The following is a 20616-nucleotide window of genomic DNA, read 5'->3' as shown; positions in this document are numbered from 1 at the left end:
TTGGGCTAATGCCAACTTGACTTTAATAATTTAGAAAAATTCTTTAAATTTAAATAAATTGTCTTTAAATTTGTTGTCTTTTTGAATCTTGACTACAAAGCAAAAAATCGTTCACATATAGGACATGTTTTTAAAACTTTATTTTAAAGACGTTTTTACTTGAAACATAGCATAAAATCTACCGGAAATCGAGTCTGAATGTGGAAAATAAAGTTGTCGTTAACTCGTTTTTAAGGGACTTTGATGGCATGTGAAGAAAAAAAGCTAAAAAACGAAAAATTAAAATTTGCTTCCTACACCCTCAAAAAAAATCGCCTCTCTAACATATGTTCCAAACATATTTTGCAGGAAGCACATATATTATTGAATACTGCCGAAACATTAATATGTTTGTTTTATGTGAACATATTATATGTTTGGAAGCATTTTGAGCCAAAAATATTATATGCTTGGAAGAATTTTCCCCAAAGAAGATTGTGCTCATTCCCTAACATAATTTTCACTTCCACGAAATTTTTTAGTTCTTGACACCTTTTTCTGTAATACAAATAATGTTGAAGAAATTATTCAATCTTATAATTTTTTTAAATTTTACCTTTCGCCTGGACGGAGAATCGAACCGAGGACCATACAGTTTGTAAGCCAACACACTACCACTGAGCTACGTAGCTGTTATAGTCACCAGTAGACAATTATCGTTATAAGTTACATTTATATAGCATAGTTTGCAGCGCCCACGAGCCCATGCAAGCATAACATTATTTAACAGAAACATACATGTGTTGGCAACGTGGAGCAGTGGTTAGCATGTCCGCCGTACATGCAAAGTGTCGTGGGTTCAATCCCTGCTCCGACCAAACACCAATTGTTTTTTTTTTTTTAATTTACACATTTACATTTATACTATATTAAATTTTTATAATGAAACTTCGAAATGTGGGTTATTAAAGATTTACAGTCAGAAACAGTGCTTGATATAAACGAAATGGACTGAGCTTTTGGATAAAATATTATTTTTTATTGCAAAAATAACAATTTTGTAATAAAAAACTGGTTTTGGTATAAAAGTTTGAAATTTTGGAAGGAATTCAAAAACTCTAACAAAGGAAGAACGTGGGGTCGAGTATAAACATACATAAATAATTTTATAATATACACGCTCACAAAAAATCGGTTCTGTAACATATACTCCCAAACATATTTTGCTTCAAGCATATACATTTTTGGGTATTGCCCAAACATTTATATGTTTGATCTCTTCCAATATATAATATGTTTGAAAGCATATTAGTCTAAACAATATATGTTTGGGTAGTCTAAGTTTCAAACATTTTGTATTTTTGCATCCAAATTCAATAATGTTGTCTTCCAAAAAACAATATGTTATTATGTGAACATATAATATGTTTGGAAGCATTTTGCACCCAAAAATATTATATGCTTAAAAAAATTCTCCCAAACAATATTGTGCTCAAAATTTTAGTTATTTATTTATATATTTACAATCATAACGAATTATGAAAATAAACAGGTAATATAGGTGCTAACAACATAGGTTTTCGACCTGAATGCTCAAAATTTTGTTTCTGCCCAATTGTATATTCCTCCACATCTTTCTCACTTCCACGAGATTTTTTAGTTCTTAGCACCTTTTTCTGTAATACAAACATTGTAGAAGAAATTATTCAATTGTATGATTTTTTTATTTTAATTTTACCTTTTGCCGGACGGGGATTCGAACAGCGGACCACACAGTTTGTAAGGATCAAAGAAGTAGCTGATCAATTGCCCAAGGAAAAATAAAATGTTAATTTTGTAATAACAAGCAACAACCACCAACTTAATTCAATATCGCTCCCTGTTAAATAGCGCTCCAAGCTACTAAACACATATATGTTTATAGGCTATTTCTAAATTAATATATGTTTGCATCCAAGCATATTATATTTAAAAACATTTTATGTCCCAAACATAATATGTTCTAACATATTAACATATATGTCCCAAACATGTTATGCTAGTTTATGAACATTATATGCTTGCACTCAAAAATATTGTGTTTAAAAATTTGTGTTCCAAACATATAATGTTTATAGCCAAACATATGAAAAACAGCCTTTTTCATCCGTGTACACAAATTAAATAATATTTAGACTTAAATTAAATAATATTTAGACTTAAGCATATAAAATTTTTGGCCTTATCATAAAGCAGTTTCCGAAACAACATATAAGCGGTTTCACAGAAATTGCTCTCTTTTGATTCTCTCGCTGTGTTGATTTGATATTTTTCGTCAACCCTCCCGGTTTTTATCTCTATTTGTTCCTCTCTCTCTCTCTCTCTCTCGGTCGCTCTCTGAATACAATATCACAACATATATATGTTTACTCGAAATTTGTAAATGTATATATGTTTACATTCACACATATAATTTTTATGAAACATGCATGCCCAAACATAATATATTCTAACATATTAACATATGTGTTCCAAACATTTAGTGTTAGTGTGAGAACATTACATGTTTGCACTTAAATATATTGTGTTTAAAAATTGTGCCCGAAACACATTTTGTTTATATCGAAACATGAAAAACATATTTTTCTAACAGTGCAGAAGCAAGTACACAAAACCCAAATTTAAAAGAGAATTGTGTTTTAAAAGTATCCTTACTTGTATTCTCTGCTTCTTTGGCACGGAATCAATACCAAAATTGTTAAAGTAAAGACAAAATCTTTGGAACCGGGCATGCTTTTTTTCAGTGTATGTGACACACGTTTGCAATTGCATAATTTCATAATTATTACAAGGATGTTTTTATGAAATATGAAAATTCCAACCTTTATTAAGATAGTTTATTTAATTATACCTCATTCACATTACACTGAAAAAAAGCATACCCGGTTCCAAAGATTGTGTCTTTACTTTAAAAAATTTGGTAATGATTCCGAGCCAAAGACACAATTCTCTTTTAAATTTGTGTTTTTTTTTACATGACTTTACGAAGCAAATTTTAATTTTTCGCTTTTTCAGCTTTTTTCACATGATATCAAAGTCCGTTAAAAACAAGACTTCCAGTAGACATTACGCTATGTTTCAAGTAAAAAATTTCTTTAAAATAAAGTGTTGAAAAACATGTCTTATTTTTGAACGATTTTTTACTTTGTAGTCAAGATGCAAAAATGCAACAAATTTCACACAATTTCATTAATTTTAAAAAATTTTTCTGAATTATTAAAGTCAAGTTGGCCTTGGTCCAAAATATTTTTCTTTCATGTTATGATACCCATTTTTAAGTCAAATCACTTAATTATAAGGACAACACGACTTCATTGATAAGTTTATCGACTTTTGAACAAGGAAAAAACTTTATATTAGAGAAATTCGTCTTCTAAGCTAAACAAAATTTGTATTCTTATTTTAAGGACATGAAATCTTTAGCCTCACGACAATATTTTTTTCAGTGTACTCTTTTTAGAGTTGTGACAGTAAAATGAAAACAGGGGAAAACAGTGAAAAATTAAACAGTAAGATCTATAAAAACAAAGTTTAGTTCCTCTTTATTAATAAGTAGTCCAAGAGGAGTTGAGTTTTGCCGCTAAAATTATTTCTCATTTTGGCGGCAAAACTCAAATCGGTAAAACCAGAATAACATTATAACTCTTTTCGGCAAATTGTATTATAACTTGGTGGGGAATGATCCAAAGCAACAAATTTATTTTCTTTAAAATAAACATGGCCATTTTAACGCGATAATGCCAACTTTATATCGGCCTTAAAAGTGAAATTAAGTACAAAATGATTCGTTAATAAAAATTCATATTTATTTGTATTTCTAAATTAATGGTGTTACATGCAAGCAAACAATTGTTCACATCTAAATAAATTTATTTGTTGGTTGTAAAATTATTGTTTAGAATTTAAATATAATGTGCTTTTGAATGGTTATAGTAAATTTTAGGATTCGATGGAAAAATATTTATATATGTATATACTCGACTTCACGTTCTTATTTTGTAAGAGTTTTTTAATTTCTTCGTAAATTTCAAACTTGATACAAAAACCTTTTATTGTTACAAAAATTTTGTTTTTGCAATAAAAAAATAATATTTGATTTAAACTCTGTCCATTTCGTTTATATCAAGCACTGTTCTTCTCTGACTTTAAGTCTTTTATAAAACACACTTTACAGTTTCATAGTAAAAATGTATTATAGTAGTATGTAATGTTGAACACCTTTTCGGGATCTTCCGAACGTATGTGGAATACATGTAAAAAATGTATGTAAAAAAAAATAAAAAAATAAAATTTTTGTGTTCGGTCGAAGCAGGGATCGAACCCAGGACCAATGGCATGCAAGACGGACGTACCAACCACTGATCCACGTCGCCAACAAATGTATGTTTCTGTTAAACAATGTTATGTTTGTATCGGCTCGTGGGCGCCGCAAGCTATGCTATACAAATGTAACTTATAACGATAATTATCTATTGATGACCATAACAGCTACTTAGCCCAGTGGATAGTGTGCTGGCTTACAAACTGTGTGGTCCGCTGTTCGAATCCTCGTCCGGCAAAAGGTAAATTAAAAAAATATAAAATTGAATAATTTCTTCTACAATGTTTGTATTACAGAAAAATGTGCTAAGAACTAAAAAAGCTCGTTGAAGTGAGAAAGATGTGAGGGAGTATACAATTAGACAGAAATTTTGAGCACAATCTTTTTTGGGAGAAAATTCTTCTAAGCATATAATATTTTTGGGCTGAAAATGCTTCCAAACTTTTGCGTATCAAAATTTTTCGTACCAAAAACTCCAAACAGACACCATGTCTGTTCGATAACGTTTTCTTATATGTTTTTAATGAGCTGTGTTTATATCCGTAACGTATCCACATATCAAAAATGATTGCTTGGAAACCACCTACATCTTTCAAAAAGGAAAATCAGGAGGTTCGTGTACAATAGACTAAATCAAAAATCATTCGGTGCAAAATACATAAATCAAGCCTATCATTGGTCTAAAAAACATGCCCCGTTCCAATGATTTTGTCTTTACACTAATGATTTTGGTATTGATTCCGAGCCAAAGTGAAGTGAAGTAAGGATACATTTGACCAAAGTAATTGGTTAAGTTACACATTATTATTACAATTTTAATACGAGCTTATTGGACATGAAATATTGACGAATTGATTGATTATGAAGCTATCGAAAAGAAAACGCCAGATACCAATCCATAAGCCTGACTAGACATATGTTTCTTTGCAGGCCAATGCAAGTTTCCATAGTCTTCAGTGTAGATCTGGCGGAGTGAAATATGATTTAATTTGGTCTTATATGCTGATTTCCTAAGGAAATTACATACGAGAATTTTTCCTTCCAAATTGAATTGTTAGAACTGTTGTTGTGTCCTTGACTTATTTACCAAGTGATCTATAATTCTTCGCATATAATATATTGATTGTGTGTAGATAAAACTGTTAAGTTTATTGCACAAAATCTAAAATTTTACTGTTGCTTTGGAGAATTTCATACTTAATGTGTCAAATGTCCCCAGTGAGGACACCCTTTTCCTAAAAAGCGAACAATAAATTTTCATATTTAAATCTATTTCTTTAGTCGTTACTGAAGTAATATAAATCCATAAAATAAATTGCATTTTGCTTCAAGCAAGTAAATGTTTGGGTATTGCCCAAACATTTAAATTTTTGATTTCCTCTAACATAATATATGTTTGAAAGCATATTGGTCTAAACAATAGAATGTTTGAGCAGTCCAAGATCCAAACATTTTGTATTTTTCCATAAAAATTCAATAATGTTGTCTTCCCAAACACAATATGTTTTTGGATATTGCCGTAACATTATTATTGTTTTATGTGAACATATAATATGTTTGGAAGCATTTTGAGCCCAAAAATATTATATGCTTCGAAGAATTTTCTCCCAAAGAAGATTGTTCTCAAATTTTTTTTTTTTGCCTAATTGTATATTCCCTCACATCTCTCTCACTTCCACGAGGCTTTTTAGTTCTTAGCACCGTTTTTGCAATACAAACATTGTAGAAGAAATTATTCAATTTTATAATTTTTTTTTAATTTTACCTTTTGCCGGACGGGGATTCGAACCGCTGACCATACAGTTTGTAAGCCAATCACTATCCACTGGGCTACGTAGTTGTTATTGTCATGAATTATCGCTATAAGTTATATTTATATAGCCTAGTTGGCGGCGCCCACGAGTCGATGCAAACATAACATTGTTTAACAGAAACATACATTTGTTGGCCACGTGGATCAATGGTTAGCATGTCCGCCTTGTATGCAGAGGTGCGTGGGTTTAATCCCTGCTCTGACCGAACACCAAAAAATTTGTTTGTACTTATATTTTTACATATATACCACAAATTCCGAAAAAATGTTCGACATTACATATTACTACATTAAATTTTTACAATGAAACTTCGAAATGTGGGTTATTAAAGATTTACAGTTAGAAAAGAACTGTGCTTGATATAAACGAATTGCACTGAGTTTTTGGATCAAATATAATTTTTTTTATTGAAAAAATAAAAATTTTGTAACAAAAAAACGTTTTTGGTATAAAAGTTTGAAATTTTGCAAGAAATTCAAAAACTCTTACAGAAGAAGAACGTGAAGTCGACTATATATATAAATATTTTTCCATCGAATCTTAAAGCTAACTATAACCGTTCAAAAGCACATTATATTTAAATTCTAAACAATAATTTTACAACCAACACATAAATTTATTGAATAATTTTTTGCTTCATAAAACACCATTTTAAATGCATTCAAAATTTATCGTATTTAGAGATACAAATACATATGAATTTTTATCAACGAATAATTTTGTACTTAATTTCATTTTTACCTTTAAAAATTTGGCATTATCGCAAATCAAATCCACTTTGACGAGAAAGATCTCTGTACTATGCATTAGTTCATCGTATCTGTCCACAATTTACTCTAAAAACAATACTCTTAAATGCATATCATTATAAAAACGATGAAACGTTTAACTTAAAATTAGCAAAAACTTCATGAAATGATATATACCCATTTTTGACGAAAATGTCTATAAATTTAATTACATGTGAACTAAAAATATTTCATTGAGAAATGTTGTACCAACTATTATTAACTATAGGAATTACCAGTAAGAAATTGCTATCCGCTTTCAAGTTCAATTTTCGTAAAAAATATTTTCTCATACAAAAACTCTTTATAGTAAATTACACTTATTATTTAGAAAGTATTTTACATTTCATAAGTAGTTTTATAGTATGACGAAAGAATTTTTAACTACCAGTTAAGAAAATTTTTAAGGAAATTTCCATCGTATTTTGTAGGCTATGAACTAAACGATTGCTACTTAAAATTTGTAAAATTTCCTTTCGAGTAGTTAATTTTCGTTAAAGATACGAAAAATGAACTAAAATTCTGGAAAATTCTTGTAATAAATTATTGTAAAAATCTTCTTAAATTTACGAGACACTTTTTTTTCTGTGTACATGCTATTAGTACAAGTAAAAACAGAAGGATAAAAGTTTTTATCATTAGATTTATTTCGGTAGTGAAAGGGTTAAAAAAGGAATTGAGCAAACTGGAGCAGCCGACTACAGGAAACAAAGCTCAGCTTCAAAAGCGTCTACTGGAAAAGTTCGAATGGCGCAAAATGGATATCGAGACACATGAGTTTGATTATAAGGAGGACATTGACGAGTCAATACTCGTCAACACCAGCAGTGTAGAAAATCCACCTGTGGCTTCAAGTGTTGTGGATTACACCTCAATGCTCAATGTTTTGAGCAAAATGATGAAAGAGAATTCTAGAAAACTGGAAGCAAATTCTCTAAAAATGGAAGAAAATTCAAGAAAGCTGCTGGAAAAAAACGCTCTAAAAATGGAAGTAAATTCTAGAAAATTGATAGAAGAAAACGCCCTAAAAATGGAAGCAAACTTTAGCAAATTGGAAGAAAAATTGGACGAAAATTGTAGAATTCTCCATGACAAACTACAACAAATTTCTGAAGGTATGGAGATGCGTGAGGACCAAATAGAGAGTCAAATTGTGGAATTAGATAAGAAAGTCCTTTCCGTGGATGAAAAAATTTACACCTTGAGAAAAAAATGTCAGAGCTAGAAATAAAAAGTGGTCCAGTGCGCGTTATCGAGGGCTCCAAAACCAAACCTCTTGTTTTCGATGGTTCTACTTCATTTGATGTGTTCAAATTCCAATTCGAAATGGTTGCTTGTAGAAATTTGTGGAATGATGATGACAAAGTAGTTGAACTTCTGTTGGCATTGAAGGGTATTGCAGCCGATCTGATACAAAGCATTCCCGTTCCTTCTAGAAATAATTATAATGAAGTAATAGCGGCACTACAACGTCAGTACGGTGGAGAACATAAGCAAGACATCTTTAGAATGGAAGTAAGAGGCAGAGTCCAGAAATCAAACGAGACTCTACAAGACTTTGCAACAGAATTTGAGCGGTTGGTGTTATTGACATACCCAGGAGAGAGTCATCCACTTGTGGACCGCATCAAGATTGAGACCTTTGTAAATGGCATTCGAGACCCAGACATAAAATATGCTACATATGCGTCATAAAAAGCTACATTTATGGAAACTGTAACATTTGCCCTTGAACAAGAGACAGCAAGAGTACTAGCACGTCCTCAAATTCACAAAGTACGTAAGGTGGAGACCGAGAATGACGAATCAAATGCCGTGATTGATTCAGTGAAAGAAGCCGTTAAGCAGGCAATGCAAGAAATGAAGGACAACAAAATCCAGAATGAAGTGCTATAACTGTGATAAGCCTGGACATGTTGCTCGCGAATGTAAAGCACGCCGTAAGCGATCAAGATCGAAATCGCCATCCCCATCAAACAATAGCCATGTGTTGGGGAACCCATAGTCCAGTGAGTCACCTTTAAACTAAATCGAGCTAGTTCAGCGGGGCAAGAGCTGGCTCCCACATATGATGGCCCCACAATCTCCATAGCAATAGTACAACAGCAAAATAACAATTTAATTGTCGCGGGGTTTATTAACGGCGACAATGTACGTTGGATACGGGTGCGTCTATCATTAGATCAGTCGCCATGAAGTTAAATATTGCCAACATATACGTTAAGTATGAGTTCATTGTGGCCGATATAGTAGATGAAGTTATAATAGGTGCGGATTTCATGATTGCCTTCGGTCTAAACCTGGATATGAAACGTCGTGTCATGACCTGGTCCAATACCGAAATACCGGTTAATGTGGGATACGACAAGAATACCCCTATCAGACAATTGACTACGAGCAAGCCAGAGTTAATACCACGGCATTCTGAAGCGATATTATTGGTACCAATGAATGGAGATTGTGAAGTCGGCAAATTGTGGGTTGTTGAACCAGCAGAAAACAACAACATCTTGATAGTAAATGCCCTGGTAACAGTGAATAAAGAGAGACTAATACCAGTTCGTGTTTTGAACAATTAAGAGCATATTGGAAAATTTTCTGACATTGGCAAATGTACACCAGCCGAGGCAATAGTCAATTTGGAAAGCAACTCATCGAAGACACATGGCACAGCGAAGAAACATCTTGAAGGTTATGTCGAAGCTTGGACACGTCATCTATCACCGACCGAGAAAAATAAGGCCAAGCAATTGTTATCGAAAACGCCTCTACGTTTGCTTTTGAGAAGAGAAATCAAGGAAGAACATCTGTTGTGAAGCATTAAATAAATACTACAGAGCAAAGACCAATAAAACAGGCCCCACGACGTTTTCCACTGGCAAAACGAGATGAGGTACATAAGCTTGTAAAGGAAATGGCGGAAAGTGGCGTGATCGAGCCATCATCAAGTCCTTGGTGCTCACCAGTTGTACTAGTCAAAAAGAAAGATGGAAGCACCCGATTTTGCGTGGACTACAGAAAGTTAAATGATGTCACCAAGAAAGATAGTTATCTACTTCCACGAATTGATGACACGTTGGACACACTAGTCGGAACAACATGGTTTTCCACGCTTGATTTGCAGAGTGGATACTGGCAAGTAGAGATCGCCGAGAAAGACAAAGAAAAAACAGCTTTTGGCGTTAATGGCGGTCTTTGGCAGTTCAATGTAATGCCATTCGGGCTCTGCAATGCTCCGGCTACGTTTGAGCGATTGATGGAGCGGGTGCTAAAGGGGTTGCATTGGAAGTCCTGCTTGATATACCTAGACGATATTATTGTTATGGGCAAGGCATTTGACGAGCACCTTAAGAACTTGAAGGATGTTATCCAGCAACTGTCAGCCGCTGGTCTACGACTTAACGCTAAGAAGTCCTCGCTTTTCCAGCGAGAAGTTAAGTACCTGGGTCATCATGTTACAGCAGAAGGCATATCCACCGATGAAGACAAAATTCAAGCAGTAAAAGATTGGCCACGTGACCACATGGACAGAATTTCTTGCTAAGAACTGATCATTCAGCTCTACGATGGTTGCTTCAATTCAAAAATCCGGAAGCTCAGCTGGCACGTTGGATCGAAAGACTCAAAAGCTATGATTTCAGTATCGAGCATAGAAAAGGTGGCAAACATGGGAACGCGGACGCCTTGTCACGTCGACCTTGTAATGTCGAGTGCAAACACTGCTCGAAAGCTGAACATAAGGAAGAAATCGTGGATATCCGGCTGTTTCACGTCGAATCTAGAGTGGACTGGCCAGCAGAACACCGTAAAGATCCCATTTTGAGCAAAATTATTTCAGCGAAGGAAGAAGATAAGAAACCCAGCAAAAAAGACATCGCAGCCGAAAGCCCACTTATGAAATCATACTGGCCTCAATGGGACAGTCTATGTCTTGTCAATGGAATCCTTCAACGTAAATGGGAAAGCGAAGATGGTGAGAGCAGCCGAAATTTAATCATCGTACTGGATTCTAAAATAAGAGATGTTTTGACGGAATTCCACAATGGACCTAGTGGAGGTCACTTGGGAATAATCAAAACAGCCGAGAAAGTGAAGCAACGATTCTACTGGGTTGGATGCCAGAAATCAATTGCTGAATGGGTGGCAAATTGCGAGAAGTGCATAAAGGCGAAAGGGCCAAGACGAAAAAGTAGAGGTCTTATGCAAGAGTATAGGCCAGGAGCGCCATTTGAAAGAATAGCAATGGACGTGAGCCAGCCGTGTGCCCCACGACATCACAGTTCACACATCTCACAGGGGGGCACTCTGAAACCACTCCAGAAATCGGGTCAATAACGCCCTGAGCAGCAATCTCTTTAGGGGGGATATGGCAGTCCCCCGGTCCATGAGCGCCCCCACACTTCACACAGCGAAGAGGCATACTACAATTCTCGGAGACATGTCCAAACCTTTGACAGCGGAAACATTGGGGGGACCCTTTGACTTGTCCTTGGTGAACCGAACCACGCAGTCGAGGACTGTCCGTAACTTGTACAGCTCCTCGACGTCACTAGTTCGGTACACTCGCAGGATCCATTTGTCCGCAGCGATATTTCTCACACTCAGTATGCTGAGCTTGAAAGTGATTTTCTCTCCCGAGAAAAATCCCAAATCCTCCTCCTCACTATATTCACTCGAAAGTCCGTGAAGGACAATGGCGTAAGGCAAAACACACTTTGGAGTATGAGTGTGGCCCATATACTTCCGATCTCTAAAAATTGACGTGGCCTTCTCAAAATTTGTCAGTCCCTTTACCTTTACATTAATCACCCCTTTCCTTACCATTTTTATATGGAAGTCACCATTCCTCAAGGTCCTATTTAAAATATTGGCTATCTCCCTTATACTTGTCTCGTATAATGTTATCGCCGGCATCATACCATCAGTATTAATTTTCCTCTCCTTCTGAGTATCTTCTTTAGGCTTGGTTGCCGCAGTCTTCTTCTTATTTCTGCCTTTCGCCTCTATTAAAGTGGGGAACTGCTCAATTGATTTTGGCGCCTTGGGTATTGCGCTTGTTGGGGCCTTCTTTAATGCCTCTGCAGTTGACATCGAGGCCACTGTTGCCGGCGGTGCAACAATTTTCATCATCGCAGTGCCGGGGACTTCGGCTGCCCCGACCGACAAAACATCATCTATTTCTTGTGAGACCATGCCATCCATACCACTTTCAATGTCAGTATCGTTGTGAGTGACTGTTCTATCAGCGCCACTCAATGATTGAATCTCAGCTCTCAGTCTATTATTTTCCTCGACCAGCTTCGAAATGGTTCCATTTAGTTCGCTAATGGTACCATTGAGCTTCTCAACCGCAAGCTGCAAACGCAAATTCTCGTATGGCGATTCACGCCCACTCGACTTCTTCTCGGGTTTGCGCCTCTCACGCTCTATATTGCGTGCCTCCTCATTATTAAGGCTAGTGTCAGATAATTGACTACTAGCCTCACCAGCCATCTTCGCGTCACTGACTTTTCCACAAAGTCTTTGACCTTCACTCATTGTGACTACTTGAATGGCTTCCTCGCGTCCACCATTCAATATAGTCACTGGTTGGGTTTTCAAATTATTGAAAATTCCGCCTTCTATGTAATTTTCACCTTTACAAATAGGGTAAATTTTGAAGTTATTTTCCACCGCCTACTATGCAATTCTCACTTTTGCAGGTAAGGTAATTGATTTGAGATTTTTTCAGTTTAGTTAGTTTTAAGTACTAGTTTTAAGTAAAAATAATAAAAAGTTATGGACCCTGTTTTTATTAGTCATTTTTCAGGGATATTTTGTTTAATGTAGAAAATTTTGAAATAGAGACTAGCTTAAATAAATAGTTTAAGCCGAATAAAGTATTAAATAGATAAATTTAGAAAAGTATCAATATACGCTAAATATAAGACTATATATGTATGTAGTGAAAATTGTAGTTGTAAGGTTTCAACTGTATTAGTTTAAGAAAAAATTGACAAATAAAACCTAAATTTTGAAATTGAAATTGAAAAATTGATTTTTTCAGCTGCCTACTATTTCGTCCCAGGCTTCTCAAAAATGCTGGTAAGCTAACCAGATTTGCCAAGAAACCAGAGATTAAGTTCTCTGTTTCAAACTGCTTCGAGATTAAATTTTGTTTCACTAACAGTGGTGAAGTGTAATTTGTGATTTTCCGTCGGCAAAACACAAAAACTGCCAGGCTTATTAAAAAGCTGTTGGTGATGACCGTCAAACTAAAAGCCGACGGCAAAACAGCAATTTGCTTGGTAGTAGCTTTTTCACTTTAATTTTTCACTTCACTACACTTATGTAGAACAATCACTTTGTCGTTTTTGCCTATCTCGTAATTTAGCTGACAGAGGGTTGTGCTCACATTACTACAACAATAACAAAACAAAAGGGGTTACTACAATTATTGTGAAACTAAGAACACAAAAGATGTTTAGGAAAGTACTAGAAAATAAAGAAATGAATGTGATGACATAATTTGACCATTACAATTTGAAATTTTAAATTAACGGAAACTAATTAGAATAAACTTAAATCTAGAAATATCAAATTCGTAACAATAATATATTAGTTTTCAAACACAATATTCTTATACCCACACATATTGTGTTAATTTTTTTTGTCCCAAACACCTTATTTTTGTATCCAAACATATAAAAAACACACTTTTTCTCCGTGTATGCCAAGCAAAATTTGCATTCGTATCTTTAGGACACGAAAGCTTTGGCCTCACGTCAATATTTTTTTCAGTGTAGAAAAATTGCGCTTCTTCTCTGAAATATGTTGTAATGGCCCTCACACCAGTTCGTATCTTCTATTGACCCTTGCTTCCAATTGTTCCGGCCATACTCGGTAGATGGGATGTTCTGTGTGTCTGCCATAGCCGATACAGTGCCCAAATATTCATCCTTGCGCTCTTTCGTGCCTTGTCGTCGCTTACGCCCTCATGTCGTAATCAGTGCTGCCGCTACTACTTCAATCGAAGTATTTTGCTTCATTTTCACAAAATTTACTTCGTCACTCCTTCTTTCAAAAATCTGCTTCACTTTTGGTTCAGCTTCAAATTTTTAAATTTTCCCCCATATTACCTAATTGTTTTTCCTATTCCTTTAATTACGATGAACATAGCGGTTTTGATCATTGAATTATTAACCGATGTGGACCAATTTTTGCATAGTTGTTAGAGATCATATACTTACACCATGTACCAAATTTCAGCCAGATCGGATGAAATTTGGTTCTCTTAGAGGCTCCGCAAGCCAAATCGGGGGATCAGTTAATATGGGGGCTATATATAATTATGGACCGATGTGGACCAATTTTTGCATGGTTGTTAGAGATCATATGCTGAAGCCATGTACCAAATTTCAGCTGGATCGGATGAAATTTGTTTCTCTTAGAGTCCCCGCAAGCCAAATTTGAGGGTCCATTTATATGTGGGCTATACGTAAAAGTGGACCGATATGGCCCATTTGCAATACCATCCGACCTACATCAATAACAACTACTTGTGCCAAGTTTCGTTCGGAAGTTAGCGTTTTTCAACAGACGGACGGACGGACATGCTCAGATCGACTCCGAATTTCACCACGACCCAGAATATTTATACTTTATGGGGTCTTAGAGCAATATTTCGATGTGTTACAAACGGAATGACAAAGTTAATATACCCCCCATCCTATGGTGGAGGGTATAATAAAATGAATTCTATTGTTTGTTTTCAAAAATGTATGCTACTTCAATTTTATTCAATCTACTCCACTTTTTTCCAAAATCTACTTCACTCAATTTGTCACTAGCGGCAGCACTGGTCGTAATATCACTACTACCACTCAAGACGTTTCCTTCGAATAACGTATGATGTTTGCACTGTAATTGAAAATCCCCCTCTAAAGTATTGGTTGCTAAAATGTTTACACGATAAGTAAAATTCTCGACCAACATATCGGAATGATCAGAATATCGTTAACGGAAATTTCTAATAATATTCAAAACTTTGTCTTATAGTGATTTCGATTGGTAAATAATGTGTTGCATAATTTATACTTTACCCCATACATCCAACAGCATTATTGAAAATACAAAAGAAAGTGTATGACAGCTGGTTAATTTACCAAGAAATATTTTGAAACAAAGCAAAATAAATATTTTTTTAAATAAAATCATAAAAATAATTTTAATTTCAATTCGCTTTTTCTGTTAGTTTCAGAAATGGCTTCCAACAGTAACGTTTATACAGGACGTAGCAGTTGGCGGAAAAGAAGACGTAGCCAGCGACTGCTACATACAGAAAATCAAAGTCAAATATCATTATTTCCATGCATCACCTGTTCAACGACGCCAGTGGTATACGCAACTGTACTTCGAAAATCGCCTGATTCACATCACTGTTCCGATTTCTCTCCATCAACATTAACAGAATCAAGTCTGATGTACATCTCGCCATTTATAAGAGGTTTCTCAACTGCCATGTTAAGCTGGCTTACAGCATATCGGATATTTACTCTAGCTCTCTTAATTGGTATCCTCAGTCCAACAGCTGTGATTAGTGTAGATCCAAAATTTGATCCGTCAACGAGAATGCGTCTAGTTCTCGTTCCTGCAGATGCACAAGTAGGCTCGGTTATATACCGGCTTCGTGCAACAGATGAGGAGTTCGATTATCCTTTGACATTCGAATTTGTGGGAGATGCTTCCTCTTCGACAGTCAAGATTGAGTCACTACCTTGCACGAAATACAATTCAGTGTGTCAAGCCAATGTTGTGCTGCAACGCCGTTTGGAACCTGGTCGCTACTACGATTTTCAAGTGTCCGTTAAAGATACAAAAGGGGGCATGGCCACCCAATTGTGCTCAATAACAGCCACTAATTTTACAACACCCCACGAACTTATTTTTCCCCATAAGCCCGGCATTATAATGATACCAGAGGTAAGTAGTTTTTACAATTTATTTGCGTGTCATTAGTTAAATAAAAAAGATTCCATCAATGATTATGTACACCCTCAAAACAAAATATTATTTTTATTGTTCAAACATATTATGTTTAACCTTAACATAGGCATATATAGTTTTAAGGCCACAATTGATTACTTCCATGTTTTTAAATGCAACAAAATGCCATAAACATACTTGTATTGGATTACAAAAAAAATATGTTTATAATTTATTTGAATGTTATACTCCAAATATAAATAACGGGTTGCCACTATACCTAACCTAACCTAGGCTCCAGCAAATTACGTAATAGGTGTTTTTAGTTGTTATGGTAAAAATTCTCTAATTATCAGTCAGTCTGAGGAAAAAGTCGGAGGAAAAAGTGGCTCAGCTCAAAAAAAAAAATCGCTCCACGATCCGCTCCCACTCCTTTGTAGAGAAATTGCTTTACATTGCCACTTCATTATTATTTTGCGAAAACAAAAAACATACAACTACGCGTACAGGTCTATTATAACAGAAACAAAAGTAGTCTAATATGTAAAAATAAGTCGGGTTTTCCTTCCTGACGGAATAATTCCAGAACGCACGAAACGATTTCCACGGCTTTGAATTCGTTGGAAAGTTCTCGGACTCCGTAAGGTCTATAGCAAAGAAAATTCAAGAAAAGTTTTAACGGAAAAGCAACAAAATCTTTTTTATATACAGCGCACATTACTAAATTTTATATTTTGAATTCATCGCAGTTGCTGTTGTTATAAAATAATTTTATTTTTTTCACATGAAAAATGTTCGGAGAACGTAGAGGGTAATCACGTGGTGAAAATAGGGTACCTCATTTTTTTATATCTGGTGGGGGGAGGTGGACATCCCCCTTGCCCGACTTTTTAAAAATTAGGCCAAAGTTCTCCATTTGGGTGAAATTTCCAAGGAAGGTTAGGGGTGAAGTCTAGACAAAGACCCGCTACTTTATTGTTTGATATTTGGTTGCGGAGGTCGATCACCCCTTTATACGACTTTTGTTTAAAGTACTGTAAAAAAATTTCTGATTTACAGAGAACACGCCGTGAGGTTATGAATTTATTATGGGGTACCTGATTTTTTTAATGTTTAGACGGGAAGGGGGACCTCCCCCTTGTCCGACTTTTTGAAAATTGGAACAAAATTATCCGATTTGCTTGAAATCTTCTGGGAAGGTTGAAGGGGGCGTCTAGGCAAAGAACAGCCACTTTATTTTTCGATATTTGGTCGAGGAAGGGGTCTCCCCTTTGTCTGACATTTTTTAAAGTACAGTGAAAAAACTAAAATTTGTCGACTTACTGATATGTTATGGAGAACTTGGGGGAGATTATGAAATTTATATGAGGTATATGATTTTTTTAATATTTGGTCGGGGGAAATATAAAAGGGCACCGGGAGACCATATTTATCCTCAAGTACAAACCGTAAAACAATAAAACTTTTCCAATTTACTTGAAATATCCAGAGGATGTGGGGTAGGTTATATTATTATAATGGATATCAGTTTTTCCCTTTTGCCCGATTTTTTGAACATACAAAGTAGAGGATTGTTGATAAATGGGAACTCGGTACATAATTTTATGATTTTTCCACAGCCTTCTGCCACACTTTTTTAAGTAAAAAGCTTAAATTTACATGAAATTGACAGGCAACGTAGAGGTGCGTCATTTCCGGTATATGTTTGGGAAACGCATGTTCTCCGTGTCCAACAAATGTTAATATGGTCAATTAGTAAGTACTTTTACTTTTTCCGATTTATTTGATTTAAAAGAGTTGAAATCTTTTCGAATTGATTTTCAGATCGAAGGATATGGTTGACTAAGTTAACGAAAATATGCTTCGGGAGGCGTAGCGAAGCGGACCGAGTTACGCTAGTTTATGCTATATATCAAATAGTAATAAAAAAAATCATAATTTAGATTTTGATTTAAAATTAATAAGTATGGGCATTTTCATTAAAAGATAATGCTAACCTTGGTAAAAATACTTAGTTTTTTTGCAATATAAGTATTTTTTGTACAGTATACGTTTTTTAGAACCATTTATGTCTTACTTGATTTGAGAATACCTTTTCCTTATAAATATAAATAGAAAATATAGGCGTACTACTGCCACTTGGATTCCATATAGCCATCTTAAAATCGCAGTTATTAATAAATTTAAGTCTGCGTGGTTGGTATTTACCAAATCGCTACTCGGACGATCCTTATTATAACCCTTATAAAAGTTGATATTTACACCCTCAAAAAAATCGCTTCTCTAACATATGTTTCAAACATATTTTGCAGGAAGCACATATATTATTGGATACTGCCAAAACATTAATATGTTTGTTTTATGTGAACATATTTTATGTTTGGAAGCATTTTCAGCCCAAAAATATAATATGCTTGGAAGAATTTTCCCCAAAGAAGATTGTGCTCATTCCCTCACATAATTTTCACTTCCACGAAATTTTTTAGTTCTTGGCACCTTTTTCTGTAATACAAATAATGTTAAAGAAATTTTATTAATTTTATTTATTCAATTTTATAATTTTTTTTATATTTTACCTTTCGCCTGGACGGAGATTCGAACCGAGGACCATACAGTTGGTAAGCCAACACACTATCCACTGGGCTACGTTGCTGTTATAGTCACCAGTAGACAATTATCGTCATAAGTTACATTTATATAGCATAGTTTGCAGCGCCCACGAGCCCATGCAAACATATCATTATTTAACAAAAACATATATTTGTTGGCCACGTGGAGCAGTGGTTAGCATGTCTGCCTTGCATGCCAATGGTAGTGGGTTCAATCCCTGCTCCGACCGAACACTTTATTTTTTTTAATTTACACATTTATATTTATACTATATTACATGTTTATAATGAAACTTCGAAATGTGGGTTATTAAAGATTTACAGTCAGAAAAGAACAGTCCTTGATATAAACGAAATGGACTGAGCTTTTGGATAAAATATTATTTTTTATTGCAAAAATAACAATTTTGTAACAAAAAACTGTTTGGTATAAAAGTTTGAAAATTTAGAAGGAATTCAAAACTCTAACTAAAGAAGAATGTGGAGTATAAACATACATAAATAATTTTATAATATACACATAATTTTTTTTAGGCGTGAACATTTTTTTACTAGCATTTAACACCATTGCATTTAAAACTTATCGTGTTTTGTACTTAATTTCAGTTTTATCTTTAAGGCCGGTATTAAGTTGGCATTATCGCTCTAAAATGACGCTGTTTTGCCTTTTACCTTTCTTTAATAATTCATTTAAAAGAAAATAAACTTTTTCAATTCCTTTAGCTGCAAAACTCGAACTTCATACCCGCTTTTATATTTGAAGGTGTCCGTCAACTCCTCTCGGACTACTTATTAATAAAGAAGAACTAAACTTTGTCTTTATACATTTTACTGTTTAATTTTTCACTATTTCCTCATTTTTTCATTTTACTGTCCCAACTCTAAAAAGAATATAGTACCCTTTCGTTATTTTTATGAAGATCCCTCTGTAATTTTTGTATATTTTCAACCGCTTTTTTTTTAATTTCCTTTGCCTGAATATTTTGACTTACTCCTTGTACGTTCCGATTTCTTCTAACGAATCAAGAAAAAAATTGTGCCCACAATGCCAAAATGATAAACAAAACACATGTCCAAATGTGTATTCTCTTGGTTTCGAATGTCTATTCTCTTTAATCCGAATACTCATTCTAATATTCAAATTAACTAATATTTATACTTAAGCATATCAAATTTTTGGCCTTATCATAAAACAGTTTCCGAAACAATATATATATATATATATATATATATATATATATATATATATATATATATATATATATATATATATATATATATATATATATATATATATATATATATATATATATATATATATATATATATATATATATATATATATATATATATATATATATATATATAAATAAATATATCTCTGTCGCTCTCTGAATAAAATATCACAACATATATATGTTTACTTGAAATTTGTAAATTTATATCTGTTTACATTCACACATATTATTTTTATGAAACATTCATGCCCCAAACATAATATATTCTAACATATTAATATATGTGTCCCAAACATTTAGTGTTAGTTTAGGAACATTACATGTTTGCACTTAAATATATTGTGTTTAAAACCTGTGCCCGAAACACATTTTGTTTATATCGGAACATATGGAAAATATATTTTTCTAACAGTGTCATAAGCGTAGGAAGGCCTCTGGGGAGGGGGCTTAGACCCCCCCAGAAAAAATTTAGACCCCCCCAGAATTTGAAAACCTATTTACGAATTTACATTTTTATAAAAATTAAACAAGTATATACAACCGCTAAAGACTTTCATGCACAATCGAATTACTTGTGTTGTGGTAGCAGTTGCCGAAGTCAATGTTTGAAGTCTGATATTTATGAAATAGAGCTGTGATTGAACTTATGGTTTAGTTGAATAACTAACAGCCTGTTAGTCATCTTAATTAAAAACTAGTAATTGGTATTAAAACTATTCTTTCATAAATTCTTAATAATGCTGCAAAAAAGCGTCGCCAAAAAAGAAGTGAAAATGTTCTTTTTGAGTCCGGAAGTGGTGCAAAATTGGCGGAGAAGCGATGAATGTAATAGGAACTCGTCATAGAACGAATGTCCACCGAATT

At 34.2% G+C, this 20616-nt stretch overlaps 1 protein-coding gene across 6 annotated transcripts in view; it reads left to right on the top strand.

Moving 5' to 3' along the window:
• Positions 1-20616, top strand: part of Cad86C (Cadherin 86C) — a 411455-nt gene that overhangs the window by 217378 nt on the left and 173461 nt on the right. For all 6 annotated transcript variants that reach the window (XR_012718060.1, XM_075291231.1, XM_075291230.1 and 3 more), the window contains one exon: positions 15175-15902. Coding sequence is in view for 5 of the 6 variants with exons in the window: in XM_075291231.1 (XP_075147346.1) it covers positions 15183-15902 (720 nt within the window). In the remaining variant the exon portion in view is untranslated. The remainder of the gene's footprint in view (positions 1-15174; positions 15903-20616) is intronic.

Source organism: Haematobia irritans, chromosome 1 (genome assembly GCF_050003625.1).
Source record: "Haematobia irritans isolate KBUSLIRL chromosome 1, ASM5000362v1, whole genome shotgun sequence".
Taxonomy (NCBI): domain Eukaryota; kingdom Metazoa; phylum Arthropoda; class Insecta; order Diptera; family Muscidae; genus Haematobia; species Haematobia irritans.
This window is presented reverse-complemented; position numbering and strand designations above follow the sequence as displayed.